Source organism: Nycticebus coucang, chromosome 3 (assembly GCF_027406575.1).
Source record: "Nycticebus coucang isolate mNycCou1 chromosome 3, mNycCou1.pri, whole genome shotgun sequence".
Classification (NCBI taxonomy): Eukaryota; Metazoa; Chordata; class Mammalia; order Primates; family Lorisidae; genus Nycticebus; species Nycticebus coucang.
The window spans coordinates 119,060,039-119,082,923 of record NC_069782.1 but is presented as its reverse complement, the minus strand read 5'-3'; the positions used below and the strand labels follow the sequence as shown (position 1 = coordinate 119,082,923).

The following is a 22,885-nucleotide window of genomic DNA, read 5'->3' as shown; positions in this document are numbered from 1 at the left end:
TGGCGTGGATGTGGAGAAAAGGCACACTTCTACACTGCTGGTGGGAATACACACTAATACGTTCCTTCTGGAAGGATGTTTGGAGAATACTTAGGACCTAAAAATAGACCTGCCATTCAATCATATAATTCCTTTACTAGATTTATACCCAGAAGACCAAAAATCACAATATAACAAAGACATCTGTACCAGAATGTTTATTGAAGCCCAATTCATAATTGCTACGTCATGGAAGAAGCCCAAGTGCCCATCGACCTATGAATGGACTAGCAAATTGTGGTACATGTATACCATGGAATATTATGTAGCCTTAAAGAAAGATGGAGACTTTACCTCTTTCATGGTTACATGGATGGAGCTGGAACATATTCTTCTTAGCAAAGTATCTCAGGAGTGGAAGAAAAACTATCCAATGTACTCAGCCCTACTATGAAGCTAAATTATAGCTTTCACAGGAAGGCTATAACCCAACTATAGCATAAGACTATGAGGAAAGGGCCAAGGAAGGGGAAGGGAGTGGGGAGGTTAGGGTGAGGGGAGGGTAATGGGTGGGGCCACACCTATGGTGCATCTTAGAATGGGTATAGGCGAAACCTACTAAATGCAGAATACAAATGTCTACATACAATAACTAAGAAAATGCCATGAAGGCTACGTTGAACAGTTTGATGAGAATATTTCATATTGTATATGAAACCAGCACATTGTACCCCTTGATTGCATTAATGTACATAGCTATGTTTTAACAATAAAAAATAATAATAAAATTTAAAAAATAGATAATATTTACAAATAAAAGTAAAAAATAACTTCAAAAAACAGATCACACTAAATCTTGCAGACAATAAAAAAAGAAGAAATACATCAAAATCATTTACTTCAAATATGTACACTTGATATTACAGTTGTAGAAAATATATTATTATAAGGGAGAAATTACAAACATGTCACTTGTAAATGAGGATACAATATCCTAAACAACATATTGACATGTTAAGAATTAATGTTTAAGTAGTATACTTTGATCAAAATTAAAACCAATTTATGTGAAAATTAATCACTATTTTCTATGCTAGTGGTTTTTTAAGTTTTACAAATGGAAAAGGTAAATTCTAGAATATATAATTAGCTATTACAAAGGGAAATTAACATTTTGTATTTGTTTTCAGTATCTGATTATATGTAGCCTGAATTATGAAAATAATTTAGATAGGGTGGCGCTTGTGGCTCAGTGAGTAGGGCGCCAGTCCCATATGCCGGAGGTGGCGGGTTCAAACCCAGCCCCGGCCAAAAAAAAAAAAAAAAAGAAAAGAATTTAGATAAAGCCAAATTTCCAAAACCATTATTATGTTTCCTTCAGTCCTAAAGCCACAATTATGAATGCCCCTTCTGATAAAATGTACAGAATTTTAAATAGTACACGGAAAATCTCATGAAAAAAATGAATCCCCCATACGTTGTATTCTACACAAAGTATATTAAAGCTGAACAAAGAAAAAATATATAAATGCAAAAGAGAATATATTAGCTATACAATATGGCTTCATGTGTACTTCAATGTTCCAGTAATAGAACATATAATTCTATTCCAATTGAATAATTAAACTTGGAACAGATTATTCTATGTACAGTTATCAAAATAAGGCTCCTGACAGTCTTCTTCTCCCCTACAGCAGTTGATGAGTAAAAAGTTTAAGGAGTAGAAAAATGGGTACAAAGACATTAGAAGTGGGGCTTTAAGAATTAAATATATATGGAATGGCTATGATGGCTCATGCCTATAATCCTAGCACCCTGGGAGGCTGAGGCAGGTGGATTACTTGAGCTCATGAGTTTGAGACAAGCCCGAGCAAGAGTGAGGCCCCGTCTCTACTAAAAATGAAAAACTGAAGCAAGACGATTGCTTGAGCCCAAAACTTTGAGGGTGCTATAAGCTATGACATGGCACTTTACCAAAGGCAACAAAGAGAGACTCTGTCTCACAAAAAAAAAGAAATTAAGTATACAAAATATTATATTGAGGACCCAATCACTGCATTTTCATTGGCACTAGATAGTCTGTAATTTCCTCCCCACATCATTTTGATGTGCACTGAAAAACTGTATCTACATGTTAATGTTTATCAGGTATTATTTAACTCATATCTAATACAAAACGTAAGTACTAAAATTCTCCTTTCACTAGAACTATAATGAAGCTATAGATGGATACATACATACATATATAGAAAGACAGACAGATATACAGATAAAATCATACCTGTAACTCATCTTGAAGATTACTGAGTTTTTCACTAAGTACCTCAGTGTTGTCCTCAAGTTCTTTATTTGACCTTTGATTACTTTTGATGTCCAGATCTTTACATTTTGCCTTCCATTCTTCCAATTCTGATTTGAAGACATAAAATTATTTTTAAAAACATACGCAAAAGTTAGACCATGTAAAGATGTATGTGACAGGAGATACAGATACAAATCAGAAGACCAAGATGGAACCAGCTAAACATCTAAGAGTTCTTACCAAATTCTTAGTGAAGAAGAACTGTAAAACTCTCTCAGGAACCTAATGAACAGTGTGCAGAGTATATAGTATAAATGCAAATAAACCTTATTAATTACATAGGAAACTTCATGTAGTTCTCAGAAAAAAAAAAAAAAAAAGCTGTAACATGTCCCTAAAAGTGGCTAGAAAAGTAGGAATTGACACGCATTCCTCCTTTTCCTCCTCTTCATTATCACCACCAATAAAATTTCACCCATCAAAATAGTTTCAAGGTTTACAAAGTGCTCTTATGTTTATCATCTCATATGATCTTCCTAACAATAATCTACCATATTATACATGGCATTATTATCATTAGCCACATGCTACAGATGAGGAAAATTAAGTTGAGTCAACCCAAGTATCCTGCTGCCAAGGTTATATACAAAATGACATAGGTAATTTCTAATTCAAAATTTCTTGTCCTTTCTACAAGAATCACACATAGTCTTCTTATTAGTAAATAAATGTCATATCTCTCCACATACTGTTGAAAGAGCTCTGATGGCATTATGAAGGCAATAACGTCCGAGTGTTTATTGAGATAAACATGTAAGATAATGCTAAAAGCTTGACAGAGATGAAACTCTACTGAAAGTTTATTCTTAACATCTTTGGAACATGGGAAATTATCTTCCATAACTTGCAATTTATAAGTAATTACTGGAGTGTCCTTACTCCTTCTTTACTGCATGGAACTTTACTTCCATAAAAGTTTTTGTCACAGTTAGAAAATAACAAGTGGTAAGACATTCAAAAAACACACCAAATGCTTGTCTATTATAAATTATTATGCTACTTTAAAAAGGGAAGAAATCTAGGAAAATAAAATCAAAGAGTATGTTTCTATTCTGAGAAATATAACTAATTTTTGTTTTACCTGTGGCCAGCCTTTCTACTTCCTCTAATTTAGCCTCAAGCATTCGATCTTGTTCTACCTGAGTTTGTTCTTGTTCTTCCAGTGTCATTCGCATGTCTTCAATTATTTTCTCTTTAACACTTAGATCTAAAAATTTAAGAACATTAGAGAAAAAAATAGAGAAAATTAAAAAAATATATAGATATCCAATTTTTCTTAAGTCCTTCTAACATTAAAATACATTTTTTATTAACTATAATAGAATATAAGGTCCAGATAGGCAGAAACTTTGAGTTAGTCACTGCTGAATGCTCAATGCCTAGAACAGTACTGGATATGTGGAGCACTAAATGTAGATTTGGGGACAGACATGGCAACTCACGCCTATCATCCTAACTCTCTGGTAGCAAAGGTGGGAGGACTGCTTGAGGTCAGGAGTTCAAGACCATCCTGAGAAAGAGTGAGAGCCTGTCTCTACAAAAAAAAGAAAAAAATAAAAATTAGCTGGACATGTGGTGTGCTCCTGTAGTTCCTGTACAGGTGTAGCTCCTGTACCTGGGGAGCTGAGGCAGAAGGATCACTTGAGAAGGAGTTTGAGGTGGCAGTAAGCTGTGATCATACCATTATACTCTAGCCTGGACAACAGAGTGAGACCTTGTCTCAAAAAAAAAAAAAAAAAAAAAACAGATACACACAGGTTATCCATAAAAATCACCATCCATAGGAAAAATGGGAAAGTATAACTAAAAATACCTTTATTTACAAAATAGTCTTAGGAAATTTTACAAAGAGCTAGCCAACACATAGAGAATATTTTCAAAGTATTTCTTAAAATTTTATAACAAATATTTTGTAAGTAAAGGTACAGTTAGCTACAATTCCCCTTTCTCTATGTATAGAGACTTCATGTACAACCTGTGGGACACTATGTAGACACAGATGTAGATATAGATACATAGACACAGACCTGAAGTACCGAGGGATGCTTGAATGATTATAAAAAGTAAGTGAATAAATGGAAAAGGAACCTTTTTAACAATTTCCAATATCATTAAACTATTACTATTAATAAACACAAATCTTAGGATTTAGAAAAAAATGTTATTTGGCAAAACACTTATTTTCACTATTAATATTCTCAAACCAAAACTAAACTTTTACCTCCTAAAACTAAAAGAGGCCTAATTCCAATATGAACTTTATAAAAAAACTCAAGTAATTACCACTTCAAGAAAAAATATTCAAAGTCAGATATTTTGTTCTAGTGTTTTTAAAACAAGCTACTCAGAAATGACTTTTGGAAGGCCCTAGCTCTTCAAAAATTTCTGCAGTAATGACTTGTAAGCAAGCAAGAAACAGATAAATAGGAAAGGTTATTTCTGGTGACAGCACATGGTAGCAAGGATTTCAGAAAACTACTACCAAAACCATTACTGGTGTCAGAGGTGACATAGCTATAAATTCACAGCTCAACCTCAGACTGGGCTTTTAGTGACACAACTACCAAAGATGGCTCAATCAAAGTGCACATAAAGCAAGCTTAAAATAACAAAACAACAAGAAAAAAATTATATGAGCAGTTTTTAGTACTTCAGCCCATTGATATCAGCTGCCAGGAGAGCGATTAAAATAGAAAGACATTTCTTGATATTATCATATAAACCTTTCCTAAAAGTGTGATCTGCAAGTACTGTCAGATTATACAACTAACTATACCACATATACTGTGCACTTTTTGCCTGAATTTTTAAGGGAGAAATAAGGACGTGCATTGTACGTAGTATACCAATACTATGGCTCTGCGGCAAGAGAGCTCAGTGAGCCTCCTGGGGTAGTCATGCCCTCCTGCCTGAGTCTGCCAAGTGCAAGAGGTTCCAGTACAGGAAGATCTACGATCCACTGGGAGAGGACTCAAGTGGCCACTGCCAAGCACCACGATGAGGGATTATGGAAGAGCTGGATGCATGAAGGGGACTAGGAGCCCCACATAGGCCCCAGGGACCCACCCGACTGCCTACAGGCTGTACAGCCTGAGAAGCTCCCACCTTGCCAACCACACTTGTGGCCACCTCAGCCACAGTCGCCAGGGTGGTGGGGTGGAAGGGCTCCAGGGAGAGAGGAAGGGGCAGCCTTCACAGAATGGGCAGCTGAAGGAGGGCAGTACAATCTACACTTTTACTAGGCGAGTGCTAGCCCAGTGTATCTCTTTAGGCCAAGACTCAGCCACTTTCTCAAGAGGTGAAATTTTCCTGAAAGTTTGGGCAAAAATCATGGGTGTACATTAGATATGGTAGCACGTTTTACAAAGCAAAAAGTAATTTTATTCAATGAATTTCCCCCCATCTGTATTTTGATTTCAAACTTACTAGTAGAAAAAAAAAAAATCACACATTTAGTTACCAATTAAGAAAAGGTCTAGGACACCAATGATAACCTCACTAATAGCTAGCTATCCACCTATTATTTGAAAGGTAGCAATCTAGAGCAGTAAATGAAATTATTTTACTAGCGACAGTCTCCATTAATTTACATTTTATTTCAGGAAAGGACCCCCAATATACACAACAAATAAAACAGAAAATCAAGCAAAGTAATGAAGGCTAAGATAGATATTTCATCATAGCTATCTAAAGATATATCTAAAGATAGCTCTGTGGTATCATAGTGAAATAAATGACTAGCATAAACAAGTACTATATTTTGCCATGTATGCCCTTTTTTGCCCAAACTTTTTAAGGGAAAAATAAGCATGTGCATTATACATAGATAGTACTAATTCTGTATCTACATAAAATGTTTTTAAGTCTTTTATTTATGCTTAGGCATTAGAAGTGTAACTCTAAACACATTAATCTTAGTAAACCATTTACAAGAATGGAGAAGCATGAATCCTATGTACTCAATTTTGATATGAGGACAATTAATGACCTAGTACACAGTGGGGGTTGGGGGAAGGGGAGAGCAGAAGGAGAGAGAAGAAGGGAGGGGGCTGGGGAAAAGGAAGAGCAGAGAGAGGGAAGGAGGGAGGGGCCTAGAAGAAGGGAAGAGCAGAGAGAGGGAAAGGGTGGAGGGTCTCGGTGTGTGACACACCTTTTAGGGGCAAGACACAATTACATAAAGGACTTTACCTAACAAATGCAATCAGTGTAACCTGGTTTCTTGTACCCTCAATGAATCCCCAACAATAAAAGAAAATAAAAAGAAGTGTAACTCTAGAAAACAATATAAATGCTAAAATTCTTTTATGATTCAAAAAACAAGTACCTAAGTATAAACAAAAAAAAAGTCTGAATTAGGCTCAGCACCCATAGCTCAGTGAGTAGAAATAGCCACATACACTGAAGGTGGAGGGTTCAAGCCCAGCCCGGGCCTGCTGAACAACAATGACAACTGGAACCAAAACATGGCTGAGTGTTGTGGTGGGCACCTGTGGTCCCAGATACTCGGGAAGCTGAGGAAGCTGAGGCAGGAGAATCGCTTGAGCCCAAGAGTTTGAGGTTGCTGTGAGCCGTGACACCACAGCACTGAGACTCTGTCTCAAAAAAAAAAAAAAAAAAAAAAAAGTTTGAATTAATTAATTAAAATGAAAGATTTTTTTCCTGAAAGTTCGCGCCAAAAACATAGGTGCCCATTATTCATGGGAGCATCTTATACATGGCAAAAATACAGTACTAATCAAGTGCTCAATATGCAGCACTTATTTACCATTCCCAAGAAAATTAAAAACATGTTTATCTATGAACTAGCACACAAATGTTCAGGAAAGCCAAAAAGTGGATATAACCTGAATGTCCATCAACTGATGCATTTAAAAAATGTGGTACATCCATACAATGGATTATTGGTCAGCCTTAATAACTAATAAAGCACTGATACACCCAAGAAGAATAAAACTTGAAAACAATATTGTAAGTGAAAAACAACACTAGAAGTAAAACGCCTACAACAGACAAATTGATAGAGACAGAAAGTAGATTAGTGGCTGCCAGGAGCTGGAGGGAAATGGTAAATGAGATGAGACTGCTAACGGGTACGGGGCTTCTCTTTTTAAAGTAACAAAAATGTTCTGGAATTAGGTAATGATGACTGACAGTGGTACATCCTTGTGAATAGAATAATAAGGGTCCTTGCTGTGTATTTCTGAAGAGTGAATTTTATGTTGTGTATATTATATCCCCATTTTTTAGAAAATAATATTAAAGATGGCTAATAAAAGACATTCAGTATTTTTCTTAAATCACCTTTTGTAGACATTCACTCTTTAAATAGAAATTTAGAAACAAGGGAAAACCTTAAGAGTTGAAAATATAGTTTCACTTTTCTTTTTTTTAAAGAGACAATCTCGCTATGTTGCCCAGGCTGAAGTGCTATTTACAGGCACAATCCCATTACTGATCAGCATGGAGTTTGACTTGCTCAAATTCTGACCTCAGCTGGTTCACCCCTCTTTAGGTAACCTCGCAGACCCCACACCAATGCTGAACTCAGTGTGGACACATGATCTACAGAGCCCAGAAAGGTTTTTTTGTTTGTAAAGAAATGTCTTATGCATAGCTAAAATTATAAGAGGGAATGAACACTCAATGAAGAAAATAAAGAGAATAAAGAAGATTCCTTAATCAGGAAAGTTGCTAGAGTGGCTGAGATAAGAGAGTTTCAGAAAGAGGGAAGAAGCTACATACTACATTGTGTTTAGAAAAACTACACTTTACAAAAAATAAATACTACTTTTTAAAAATGAGGAAAAGGAGAGTGGACAATAAACATCAAAATAGTATAAAAAGCAAAGCAGGGATTGCAAAAAGCTAATCAACTTGAAATTACATAGGTTACAAGGGACTTGGGAACATGGAAAAGATGTAAGTCACGATGGACCTATGCCACACTTCTCCATATTTGGCAAAGAAAGGAAAAATTAAAATATGATCAAAACTATAAGCATCTTGGTCCAAGAGCAGACTTTTTGAGAAAGACCAAGATCTGTCTAGATTTTCTAATAATAACAAAGGCACCAACATAAAGGAGAACCTTAAAAAACTATGGGAATAAGAAATGTTAAAGTGACAAAGCTCTAAGAAAGGCAGAAGAGAAGACCGGCATAGTGGCTCACACCTATAATCCTAGCACTCTGAGAGGCCAAGGCAGGTGGACTGCCTGAGCTCACCGGTTTGAAACCATCCTGAGCAAGTGTGAGACCCCCAACTCTAAAAAATAGCCAGGCATTGTGGCAGGCGCCTATAGTCCCAGCTACACAGGAGGCTGAGGCAAGAGAATCACTTGAGCCCAAGAGCTTGAGGTTGCTGTGAGCTATGATGCCATCACTCTACCGAGGGTGACAAAGTGAGACTCTGTCTCAAAAAAAAAAAAAAGGCAGAAGAAAATAGGACTATGTGCAGAGATGTTTTTGCACATTCAAGTTATTCATCAAAGTTAACTCCACCAATGTGCAAGTCCATCTAAATAAGTAAAAATCTGGCAGTCTTACCCGTTCTCTTGTTGGCCAAGTACAGATAACATAAATTAGTAAAGAGAGTCAGAAACTTAAGAGTAAAGCAGACCTAGGTTCAAATCCCAACTCTACTACTTACATAACTAAGAAGTTAGGGGGTTAGTGTGGGAGGGAATAGTTGGTATACTTATAATAGAAATATGCACATATCATCAATAAAAGTAATTTTATAATATTTCAAATAACAAATCAATACAATTTGAGTAAGAAAAGCATAATTCAGCAACTCAGATTTAAATCTAAAGTATTAAGTGGTTTTTTTTTTTTTTTTCCCCCAAATTGAGCAAGGGTCCTTTATTGGGCTCTCAAGTCAAAAGCGGGCATAAGCCACAAAGTCTCTTGACCCCTTTGAAGTGGGGGTGCAAGGTATTTATTTGTTTATTATTATTATTATTATTTGCAGTTTTTGGACAAGGCTGGATTTGTTTTTTTTTTTATTTTTTTTATTAAATCATAGCTGTGTACATCAATATGATCATGGGGCATCATATATTAAGTGGTTTTAAAATCTTTTTAGAAATACATTACTTTATTTTTAAAATATTTTACTTGAATTGTATTTTTTACACCATTTTTTCCAGATCTATTCCACTCACATGACCTTTATAACTTTGACTAATTTTATTTTTCACAAACCACACCAGCCATTACTAAGAAATCAATGTTGCTTTAACTAAATATTTTTTACTTTTTCATTTCTCTAAGAATAAATTTTAAGTTGAAAAATTAGAAGCACTGCTTTTCTCTTTTGATAAAGTTGTATCTTATGTTGCTCTCACTTCACTTTAAAAATTTCAAAGGAAAATGTTAATCAATTGTTATTGCAACTCCCTATATTGCAGTCATTTTGGTACTAGAAGTATTAATTTATTCCTGACCGTTGCACACTTTCTGATACTGCTGCATGACTTCTTCTACTTTCTGATTATTTAACTGCTCCTATAAAATGAAAAGAACATGAATTAGATGCAAATGTAACTTAAATACAGAATAATATTTTTTTTTAAATACAGAATAGTATTTAATAGTAGGTTTTGAAAACAGAGCTCAATCGGCTTGAAATCAGTCTCCTAAAAGTCTATCAGTCTCAAGCTTCCAAGTTCACCTTGTAGAAAAAGGTAGGGTGAGAATGGTAATAAGAAAAAAAAACAAACTTTATACTTTTCATCTAAGTTATGACTCAGTTATTTTACTTATTCCACACTGTAGGTAAATGTTTCTCACATACCACAAAAAGCAGAAACAAAAGAAAATGTAGGCCTGCTATATATTTTACATAGGAGAAAGAAAGAAAATCATAAAAGTTCCCTGTCAGGAGGGCGTCGCCTGTGGCTCAGTGAGTAGGGCACCGGCCCCATATGCCGAGGGTGGCGGGTTCAAACCCAGCCCCGGCCAAACTGCAACAAAGAAATAGTTGGGTGTTGTGGCGGGCGCCTGTAGTCCCAGCTGCTTGGGAGGCTGAGGCAAGAGAATCGCGTAAGCCCAAGAGTTAGAGGTTGCTGTGAGCCGTGTGACACCACGGCACTGTACCGAGGGCGGTATAGTGAGACTCTGTCTCTACAAAAAAAAAAAGTTCCCTGTCAGTAACCTCAAAATGCAGAAAAACTAGAGCCTTCCATCCCCTGTACCTACAAAGTAACTGCAAGATTTGAAAAAAGCAAGGTAACAAGAGTCATGATTATTTATAATAATTATAAATAAATAATTAGTTAATGATTATTAAATTACAGGCCTAGAAATCCAACAATTCTAGTTTTAACCTGTTATATAATCCAAACTTCACTCCCTATCTTATCTAACTTCACCACTACTATCTCCTCATTTTATAAGTCTTAGAATGAATCATTTTAGATCCTGGATATCTCTGAATTTTATTATTGTTGTTTCATCCATTTAACTAATGCCAATAAAACATAACCATTTATATATAATGAAGGGATTTTGATTTTCAAGCGTCATTTTAAAAAGAATTTGTTGTAAGACCTACACATTTTTTTTACTATTTATTTTGAAATTTTAGATCTACAAGGGATGCAAATTTAGTTCAATAACATCCTGTCAGCTTCCTCAAATGTTAACATATCACATTACCATGATATAATTATCAGAAATTGAGAAATTAACATCAGCATACTATTAATTAACTATAGACTTCACCACCATTCACCAGTTTTTCCACTGCTGTCCTTTTTCTGTTCTGGGATCCCATCCAGGATATAACACAGCATTAGTCAACAGGTCTCCTTAGTTTCCTCCAGTCTGTGATAGTTCCTTCCTCAATCTTTCCTTGCCTTTCACAACTTCGACACTTTACACTGGTCAGGTATTATATGGAACATGCTCAATTTGGGTTTGTCTCATGTTTTTTCATCAACAGACTGAGGTTGTGAATTTGGGGGAACAATATGACAGCGGGGATGGGATATGCCCTTCTTGCCACATCAAATCATCAGGTACATAGCATTATTATGATTAATTACTAGTAATGCTATTCCTGAAAACTTAGTTAATCTGCTAGGTTTCTCCATTGTAAAGTTTTTATTTTTTCTTTCCCATACTCATTGTTAGAATCAAGTCACTTTTGACTTAAAGTAATTTATTTTTAGATTCCAGAAAAGATCAAAATAACATTGTTATTAAAAATTAATTTACACATATTAGGCACTAAAATATACCAACAGAATGCACTTAAGCCATCTTTAGAAACAAAACTATACCTTGAGTTGCTGAATGGTTCGCTGTTTCATATCTAGTTCCTGAGAACATTGGTTTTTCTTTTTTTCCAGTTCATTAATTTTAATCCTCAGTAATTTCTCCTGATCACGCATTACAGATACCTAAAAAGTAATGTTTATAAAACAAATTAAATTTTTTAAAAGTATAAACTGCTTTTTGTTATTTAAAATTCATAACTACTTATTCAAAAATTCATGTCCTTTAAAGCCCGCTAGAAATATCATAGTTTCTAATATACTACATGATACAGCTTTAAATTATCAGAAAATGTCTTTTCTTTTTTTTTTTTTTTTTTTTTTGAGACAGACTCTCAAGCTATCACCCTGGGTAGAGTGCCGTGGTGTCATCGTTCACAGCAACCTCCAACTCTTGGGCTCAAGCGATTCTGTTGCCTCAGTTTTTCAATTTTTATTAGAGATGGGGGTTCTTGCTTTTTGCTCAGGGTGGCCTTAAACCTGTGAGCCTAAACAATCCACTCCTCTCAGCCTCCCAGAGTGTTAGGATTATAGGCGTGAGCCACAGAGCCTGGCCTAGAAAATGTCTTAATACTCCAATGGTGAATGCATAATAAGGGCTCATTTTCTTCTTACGTTATTTTAAGAATCTCAAACTCTGTAAGTCCTCTCAATAAAGATTCACTGTAACACCTGCATGTATTAGCAAAGTAACTGCCATAGACAAAATTAAGAGATTCTATGAGTGCAAAATGATGGCTCATATTTTCAAAAATCATTTAGTGACATAATCCAATAATACACTTTAAAAGCTAACAATGACACATAGGGAATGAAAATGGAACAATTATAACATCAAAAGTTACCCATGCAAGTAAAGGTCAATTGATTTTTGGCATTACTGGTTAACAAATCCAACAAACTTATAGAAATAAAAGGCATTATAGACTAATATTACAAATCCAAATCCTCACTTTAAAAAAAGGCAATCTATATACATCTTTATTACCGGTTGCCATCCATTCAATGTGTCTTGTCAAGATTTCCAGGGGGAAATCATCCAACTAGCAAGATTATGTTCTCTTCTATTGTTTTGCGGAGATATACTGCCACAACCCCATTTTCACACCCCCAAGAAATCTCAAAATCTAAAGGAAATTAAAAGATACTCCTCCCACACCCTATAAAAAGCATGGAAATGCCATAATACAGAGTGGTGTAGTTTTAGGGATTCTTACATTCTGGAGTAGGCTCTTTAAAATGAGAGTTATTTGAACACAAGCACTGTAATACTGTGACAATCACTCTGATAACTGACAGCTAAGTTACACTAAGTGACTAATAGGCAAGTAGCATACAGCTATGCTGGACAAAGGGAGGATTCCCATCCCAAGTAGGACAGGGCAGGGTGGCACACTACTCAGAACGGCCCATAATTTAAAATTTATGAATTACTTATTTCTGAAATTTTCACTTTAATATTTTCAGAGCACCTGGGAGTTGACCTGGGCAACTGGGGGAAGTAAAACTACAGATAAGGGGAGACTACTGTATCTCCCAATCCAACATCTATTTCCTTATTCATAAAATCTAAATTGATAACAGTGCCTATGCCCAATATTACATGAAAATTAAATGATATATGTCAACTCAGAATAGTAACTGGCCCAGATTAAGTTGCTACATTTATTATTATTATTGTTATTAGTATTGGCACTACACATTATTTGAGAAACAAAAAACTCTTAATATCCATTACACACATTACAGTAATATTAGTCATCTACATAGTAAAACATTGCTTAAAAAGAGATACCTCTATCAACAGTGATGTGAAGACTGAGAAATATAATAAATTAAAAAGCAATACTAATGGGCGGCGCCTATACCTCAGTGAGTAGGGCACCAGTCCTATATACAGAGGGTGGTGGGTTCAAACCTGGCCCCAGCCAAACTGCAACAAAAAAAAATAGCCGGGCATTGTGGTGGGCACAATGGTCCCAGCTACTCAGGAGGCTGAGGCAAGAGAATTGCCTAAACCCAAGAGCTGGTGGTTCTCTTAAAAGAAAAAAAAAAAAAAAGCAATACTAATAGTTGATCCTTTTAATTAAAATTATACCAGTATATATAGTAGTTGTTGACATATATTTTGTAAAATGTCTATGAAAAGGTGTAGAACAACACTGATAATACTGTCAAAATTAGTCATATTTTAAAATGAGACAAATGAGGGTGGGTGTGGTGGCTCATGTCTGTCATCCTAGGACTTTGGGAGCCCAAGGTCTCCTGGATTACTTAAGCTCAGGAGTTTGAACCCAGCCCGAGCAAAAGCAAGACCCCATCTCTACTAAAAACAGAAAAACTAGCTGGGCGTAGTGGCAGACACCAAGTAGACATCAGCTACTTAGGAGGCTGAGGCAAGAGTTTGAGATTGCTGTGAGCTATGAAGCCAGGACACTCTACCCAGGGCTACAGAGTGAGACTGTCTCTAAAAAAACAAAATAAAACAAACAAAATGAGATTGTCATTTATTTCAAATGCTTGCTAATAGCATATCACAAGAAAAAAAAATTGAACTGGACAAAGAAGGTATTTTGTAAAGAACTAATTGACTTTTGTTTATGTTTGCCACACAAACAAAAGTCAATTAAATCATCCTTAAAAATGCTTATTGACAACCATGGTACTCAGAAATATTATCTTAAGCCAGAAAGTTCTATACTCCAACAACTGTCATTAAGGAATCATTTCAGAAATAAACAACCTAGGGCGGCGCCTGTGGCTCAAGGAGTAGGGTGCCGGTCCCCTATGCCGGAGGTGGTGGGTTCAAACCCAGCCCTGGCCCAAAAAAAAAAAGAAATAAACAACCTATATTAAGATAATCTAAAATTAAAAGCACTATTTTTAAAAACAGATCAGACGTGATTAAGGAATGGTACATTCCCCTATTCTGTAGCAAAGTTAAGAGAAATGGACTAGATTTCAGAATCAGTTGGCACAGGCCCAGCTCATACTTGATCTAACAGAACTGAAGAATGTGTAAAGGCTCTCTCTACGTATATCCTAATGCTTATTTCCCTATTTGTTTAGTTACAAATACTATAAAGAATAAGTGGAATGATAATAGGAATATAAACCCAAAGTTCCCTCTGGACTATTTAGCTAAGTGAAAGGAATATAGTAAATAAGGAATACAGAATTAAGGATGGATTACCAGGATTATAAACCAGTTTATATTTGGGAGAATTTAATCTATACACCTGTCATTTGCCAAGGATTTATAAAACTTTCAGGCTCGTCTACCATCTATAGAAACTCTTGATCCTGGGGTTTTAAAACCTGAATCTCATTGGGAATTTATTTTACAAACTCAGAATCTAAACTAACCCAAAGGTAAGCAATTTATACTGAATGAGGGAGGAAACAAAAACTTACATGCCTTGAAGCAAGGACTCCAAGTCCTCTGAGTGACAAGTAAGTGCTTTTTCAAATTATGCTACCCAGACTTTAACTTGCTTATTTTACTAAAAATGTTCAGTTGCCTTATAGTTTAGATCATCATTACTATTTATAATCTAATCTATCTTTGAAATAGTTGTGATGTGGTCTGTAAACAGTGAGTATAATTATCAGAAACGACATGGACTTTGAATTTTACTTATGGTGGCATTGTTTGTAGTTTTCTTCCATCAATGAAAAACTTTATTATATTTTCCTTGTTATGAATATATATTCAGTATAAGATATTACTAAATGTAACAGAAAGAGCTTTGAAAATACCCTATAATCAAAATGTTCCTATATTTTCATTAATTTTTAATCTACATTATGCTATATTATTGTGGCAATTTTCTTACATTAAAAATGACAAATTATTCTAAAACTCTGATTTTAAGTAGCTTAGAAGAAACAAAACAATCCTGTTGAAAACACAAAAAAATGCTGGATAATTGTTTTTGTTTTTAAATGCACTGAGGAACTAGCAAAAAAGTAGCATGGAGATGACAAAAGCAAGTAAAAAAAATCTTCAACGTAAGTGAAGCACTGATTGATTCTGGCTTTTGGATGAGGAAATTTGCAGAATGAGTTTCAAAAGAATTGTTAAAAAAGAACTGTTCAAAACGTATATTGTCACTGAATAAAGAAAAGGTAGCACACAAACATAATGGAATGCTATTTTAGCCATAAAAATGGAATGAAATCATGTCTACTGGAGCAACATGGATGGATGAAAATGGAGACCATTATCTTAAATGAAATAACTCAGACACAGAAGGACAAACACCATATCATCTCACTTACAAGTGAGAACTAAAATGACATGTACCCATGGAAGTAGACACCAGAAACTCAGAACAGTGGGAGGTGAAAAAGGAGTAGATGAGAAATTACTCAATGAATACAATGTATTTTACTCCAGTGATGGATATACTAAAAGCCCTGCCTTCACCACTATTCAATGTATCAATGTAACAAATTTACATTTGTACCCCATAAATTTATACCAATAAAAAAACTTCAATTATTAAAAAACAGGAGAACTAGAAGATATCTGCACCATGTTTAAGTGACAAAGAATTAAAAATGATAATAAAAATAACCATATACTAAGGGATTAACATATTTAAAAAAAAAAAAATCTGAACAAATGGCTCGGTGCCCATAGCACAGTGGATCTACCTACATGCACCAAGGGTGGCGGGTTGGAACCCGGCCTGGGCCAAACAACAACTGTAACAACAAAAAAAATAGCTGGGTGTTGTGGCAGGCACCTGTAGTCCCTGCTACTTGGGAGGTTGCTGTAAGAGAATCACTTAAGCCCAAGATTTGGAGGTTGCAGGGAGCTGCGAGGCCACAGCACTCTACTGAGGGCAACATAGTAAGACTCTGTCTCGGAAAAAAAAAAAAGTCTGAATAAATGACTTCATATAGCAGAAACTAGAATAGGAAAATAGCCAACAGAAATATGCATAGATGCTATGCTTCACTAGCAGCAAGAAGAATACAAATTAAAATCACTATGAAATACCCATTTATATCCTCTGATCCTGTAATTCCTCCCTTAGTGTATAAATTCACACATGTGTACAAAGGGCCTGTAGATTAAAAGATATTAACACTGCTTCTAAGGGCCAAAAATAAAATAAAAACAATCTAAATGGTTATCAAGAGAACAGAAAAATTAATGTGGCATATTCACACAAGGAAATTACTACCCAGCATGAAAATAATTAATTACAATAATACAAAATAAGATCTCAGGAATATGACATGAAAAATTAAAGTCTTGGAACAATATAATATACTATTTAGCAATCCAGTCCTCCTGCATTGGCCTCCCACGGTGCTGGGATTATAAATGTGGACCACCACAGCTGGCCTAAATATTCTTTTGTAACTAACTCAGAGTAATAAAAAATAATTTTAAAGAGTGTTCCAGCCTTTAGAGAAGGTTTAAGTACCATATAAAACCTAACAATCATGGGCGGTGCCTGCGGCTCAGTGAGTAGGGTGCTGGCCCCATATGCTGAGGATGGCGGATTCAAACCCAGCCCTGGCCAAACTGCAACAAAAAAAATAAAATAAAATTCCAAAATTTGAAAAAAAACAAACCAAAAACCTAACAATCATGAAAAAAATTATAAATTTAAATTTATGAGAACTAAAATTTGATACAAGGCCAAAAAATCCCATATTCAAAATCAAGAAAATAGCAATCGAGAGGAAAAAATCTTGAATTCGTATCCCCAAAGGGCTAATCTCCACAAAACAATTTACAAAATAACCCAAAATAAAAAGGCGAAGGATATGAATAGACAAAAAATTATAAGTCGCTTTTAAACAAAAAGATGCTCACTTATAATAAGAGAAATGAAAATTAGAACTATAGTCAAATATAATATTTAACTGGCAAATTAATGAAGATAAAAAAGGTATGGTGAAATACTATTTTGTGGGTAATGGTACAAAAAAGGACATTCTTGTATTCCCATACATTGTTGTGGCGTGTAAACCACCACAATATCTAAAGAGGGTAATAAGTATCAAAATTATAAATGGTACAGGTGGCAGCTGTAGCTCAGTGAGTAGGGTGCTGGCCAGATACACTGAGGCTGGTAGGTTTGAACCCAGCCCCGGCCTGCTAAACAATGACAACTGCAACAAAAAAATACCCGGGCATTGCGGTGGGTGCCTGTCGTCCCAGCTACTTGAGAGGCTGAGACAAGAGAATCACTTAAGCCCTGGAGTTTGAGGTTGACATAGCGAGACTGAGGGTGGCATAGTGAGACTCTGTCGCAATTAAAAAAAATAAAATTATAAGTGGTACAAACCAGTGACCCATAAATTCCACAGAAAGACTTACAAATGTTCAAAATGACAATGCCACATAATTTGAATCAGCAAAAGAGAAAGAAGTATCTTAACTGCCCAAGAATAAGAGACTGATTAACTAATGGTAAATATAGTCATAAAAAAAAGTTCATTTGGAAGCTCTTTAAATAACTAATATGGAATGACAGCCAAGAGATAATACTTAGTAAAAATAAAAAAAGTGTTGCAAAGATGTTTTAATTATTTATAGGAAGATAAGGAAAGAAAAAGAGGGAAAAGAAAGAACTACATAGAAAAAAGAAATTGGTAACATGTGATGCCCTCAAGGGAAGCTTGATGGCTGGGAGAAATAGAAAAAATTATTTTTCCCCACAAATACATCTGGGTATATTTCAAATTTGGAATCATGAGATGGTATTCCTATTTTGAAATTAAATTAAAACTTGTTACAAAAAATCATACTTCATACTCTTTTATCTGTATAAAAAAAAACATTGCTTTTTACCTTTTAGGAAGGACTTAAGAGTGAGCAGTCCTTCAAGATGCTCATTTTACACAAAAGGCATTTATTTTTCTTAATATTGCACATTCTTCAGTTTAAGTTAGCTAAATTTTCTGTTGTGAAATAACTGTTCTCATCATTTTAAGAAAAAGTACGAAGTTGATAAATCTTCTATTCAATCGTAAGATTATTGTTTAAACTTGATTTAGAAGGAAAACTATCATATTAAATTGGTCACACAGCTTTTCAAATAACCTACCTCTTTCTGTACTTGCTCAATCTGCTTTTTGGCATCACTCAGTTTCTCTTTCAGCTCAGCATAATCTTCTTCCTTCCTCTGAAGATCCACTTTTAGATTCCAGGTAAGAGCAGAGTTTGCAGAGAGCTCCTCTCTCAATCTAAAAAACATCAAGCCACTTTTCTACAATGGTGCTCCATTAACCACTTAGAATCATATGTGTGAACTGGTAACAAACAATTTTACTAAATTATGCCGGCCTGGTGACTCACACCTGTAATCCTAGTACTTTGGTAGGCTGAGGCAGATGGACTGCCTGAGCTCACAGGTTTGAGACCAGCCTAAGCTAGAGAGAGATCTGTCTCTAAAAATAGCCCAGCGCTGTGGCAAGGCGCTTATAGTCCCAGCTACAAAGTGAGACTCTGTCTCAAAAAACAAACAAATAATAAAAACAATTTTATAAAACTTTATCTTTTCACAAATTTTGTCAATTCAACATGAATGAGTGAATCTTTCAGAGGTGGTTTCCTGTGATTTTTATAAGCCAATCTCTTCATATAACTTATGGCTCGAATGATTTATTAAGACAAAATTCAACTTCTTCACTAATCATACATGCTACATTTTACCACATTAAACTGTGACAATCTAATTTTTTTTTTTTTGAGACAGAGTCTCACTTTGTCACCCTTGGTAGAGTACCATGGTGTCGTAACTCACAGCAACCTCAAAGTCTTGGGCTCAAGTGATCCTCTTGCCTCTGCCTCCCCAGTAGCTGGGACTACAGGTACCCCCTACAATGCTAGGCTATTTTTTTTTGTAGAGACAGAGTCTCACTTTATGGCCCTTGGTAGAGTGCGTGGCCTCACACAGCTCACAGCAACCTCCAACTCCAGGGCTTAAGCGATTCTCCTGCCTCAGTCTCCCGAGCAGCTGGGACTACAGGCACTTGCCACAATGCCCGGCTATTTTTTGGTTGCAGTTTGGCCGGGGCCGGGTTTGAATCCGCCACCGGTTTGAACCCGCCACCCTCGGCATATGGGGCCGGCGCCCTACCGACTGAGCCACAGGCGCCGCCCCCAATGCTAGGCTATTTTTAGAGACAGGGCTCTTGCTCTTGCTCAGGCTGGTCTGAACTCCTAAATTCAAGCAATCCACCAGCTTGGCATTCCCAAGTGCTAGGATTATAGGCATGAGCCACAGGCCCGGCCACAATCTAATCATTTAAAAACTACCCTGTTTCACCGAAAATAAGATCTACTTACAGGAAAGATAAGACATCCCCTGAAAATAAGACCTACCACATCTTTGGGAGCACACCTTAAAATAAGACACTGTCTTATTTTTGGGGAAACAGAGTACATAGCAAAATTAATGCTTTACATATTTCTAAATATTTTAAATAACTTTTAGCTTACTTTTCTGTTTCTTGTCTGATGGTCTCTTTTTCTTCTCCTTTTAATTGAAGTGAATGCTTCACGTCTCGCAAATTATTTGTTAATTGTGCGATTTCTTCTTTCAACTTGATTTCCTTTTCACTTAAATCTTTGTTGTTTTTGATAGAATCCTGAAGATTAGCTTGTAATTCCTTCAGATTTCTTTCCAGCTTTAAAATGATAGATTCCTTTTCCAAAACATCATGTTCTAACTTGGCCGAATGCCTACATTCATCTTTTTGAGACTCTAAGATTGTTTCAAGTTCCTTTATTTTTGCCTTATAGCAAGTAACATCTTGGGTAAGTTCTGAAAGTACTCTCTTTCCTTCAACAACATTCTGCACTTGAACATCAAGATTGATGTTTTTTTCTTGTAATTTGTCTTGTAGCTGCTGTATAAGACTTTCTTTTTCTTTCAGTAGGTCACTCTGATTTTTATGATCTCTCTCCTCTATTTTCAGTCTATTATTTTCATCCTTATAGACTTCTACTTCTGCCTCTAATTTTTCAATTTGTTGTTCCAGTTCCTGGATCTGATGATCTTTTTTTGAGGAGGTCTTCACAATCTCCTTGCATTTTTCCCAAATAGCTTCAATACTAGTGTGGAAAGCACTTTCCCTACTGAGTTCTTGAGTACATTGTTCTTTAACCTGCTTACTCACCAAGTAATCATTACCTAAAAGATCTAACTGTGTATTTGGCAAATTATCTTCCTGAAAATCATTTGACAGATGCCTGAGATTGAGTAAATCTATGTTTGAGATCTGAGAAACTGAATCAAGAGTACGTAGTTCATCCATTTTTGTTTGCATTAATTTTATTTGTGAAACATTATTTGTAATGCTTCTTGTTGCAGTTTCTATCTCTTCTGACAACTTCATGATCTTTTCCTCCTGTTCTTGATTTATACCTTTCTGTACATGTAACTCAGCAACTGCACTATCATAATTTGACTGAATTTGTTGAACCTCTATACTTAAAGTTAAACTCTTTTTTTCAGAAAGAGAAAGTTCCTGCTGCAGCGTAACAATCTGTTTATTTAATTCTGATTTTTCTTCCTTTTCATTTTTAAGTTCATTCTCAACAAGGAGTAAAAGTGTTTTCAGCCCTTTATAACTTTCTGGTAAAACCTGAATGTCTTCACTGTCTTCTGAAATGCTCTGTTGCATTGGTCCACTTTTCTTTTGGCCTTCAGTGATAGTTGAACTAATACGTATTAGTCCTTTAAAAACAAGAAAACTATTATTAACTGATAAACCTTAATAAAACCCCCAAATTACCATATAAACCAATATTCAAACATAAAACATATGAAAGTAAACTTTCAATAAAAAACTGTTCAAATAAGTTGCTGAGTACATTACTTCAACAAGTTGAATTAAAAATTAATATATTGCATCCACATTTATAAGTGACATATGGTTATAATTTCCCCTTTACAATAATATATTTTCTCCACTTTAGTATCAGGTGTACCCAGATCAAGTAGAATGATTTTGAAGTATTTCTTCTTTTTCTGTTGTCTATAAGATTTGGCACGATCTGTTTTTCGAAATTATCTTTTACTTTTATTTATAAATATTAGTTGTCTATTTTTTGAGACTTAAAAAGATAAAAACTTAACTGATGACTCCATACTGAATCTCAGAGTCAAAGCATTCTATAATAGACATACTCTTATTTGATAATGTGAATGTTCCTTGCTTTGCATTATTATTATTTCGATGTAACAATTGTCTGATTCCTTTTCTGAATGTATTTATGTGCATTCATTCTTTACAAGGTTTTTGTTTCTAGTCCTTAAACATTGCTACTGTTATTAAAATTTAAGCCTTTTTAATTTTGTGAAGAAAAAAATGAAAACGTAATAATGTAAAAAAAATAATAAGTTGTAAAAAAAAATAATATGTAAAAAAAATAATAAGTTGCTGATAAGAGAAAAAGAAAAAATAGGTCATAAAACATTTGTGGTACAATTCTATTTATGTATAAATTATAGTTCCTGGCTCGGTGCCCATAGCACAGTAGTTACAGTGCCACCCATATACACTGAGGATGGCAGGTTTGAACCTACCCAGGCCAGCTAAACAACTGTAACAAAAAATAGCAGGGCGTTATGGTGGGCACCTATAGTCCCACCTGCTTGGGAGGCTAAGGCAAGAGAACCGCGTAAGCCCAAGAGTATGAGGTTGCTGTGAGCCGTGACACCACCGCACTCTACTGAGGACAACATAGAGAGACTCTGTCTCCAAAAAATTATAGTTTCTTAAGTTAATGCAGACAGAGGTCAGCAAAGGAAGTATGTCAAAATGTTGTTAGGTACCCGAGTAAGATTACTAGTTAATATAACTTCCAATATTATCTAAATTTGTGATCACAAACCTGTATTATCATTATAATATGGAACAGGGAGAGGGGTGTTACAGGGAGATAAGACAGTCTCACTCTGTCACCCTGGATAGAGTTCCGCAGAATCATAGCTCACAGCAACTATAAAATCTTAGGCTTGAGCAATCCTCTTGCCTCAGCCTCCTGAATATCTGGGACTATAGGCACTCTCCACAATGACCGGCTAGTTTTCCTATTTTTAGTAGAAATGGGATCTTGCCCCTGCTCAGGCTAGTCTTGAACTCCTGAGCTCAAGTGATGTACCTGCCTTGGCCTCCCAGAGTGCTAAGATTATAGGCATGAGCCACTGTACCTTACTTAAAGTTTTAAAGTACAATGGATTCTGCTATACTTGCGATTGGCAAACTGAGTATTTTAAATTTTCATA

General features: G+C 35.4%; 1 protein-coding gene across 4 annotated transcripts in view; it reads right to left on the bottom strand.

The window, feature by feature from the left end:
• Positions 1-22,885, bottom strand: part of KIF20B (kinesin family member 20B) — a 106,314-nt gene that overhangs the window by 29,358 nt on the left and 54,071 nt on the right. For all 4 annotated transcript variants that reach the window (XM_053585358.1, XM_053585360.1, XM_053585359.1 and 1 more), the window contains 6 exons: positions 20,092-21,331; positions 18,695-18,833; positions 11,628-11,747; positions 9,789-9,849; positions 3,423-3,548; positions 2,261-2,388 (listed from right to left, as the gene is read on the bottom strand). In XM_053585358.1, the coding sequence (XP_053441333.1) occupies positions 2,261-2,388; positions 3,423-3,548; positions 9,789-9,849; positions 11,628-11,747; positions 18,695-18,833; positions 20,092-21,331 (1,814 nt within the window). The remainder of the gene's footprint in view (positions 1-2,260; positions 2,389-3,422; positions 3,549-9,788; positions 9,850-11,627; positions 11,748-18,694; positions 18,834-20,091; positions 21,332-22,885) is intronic.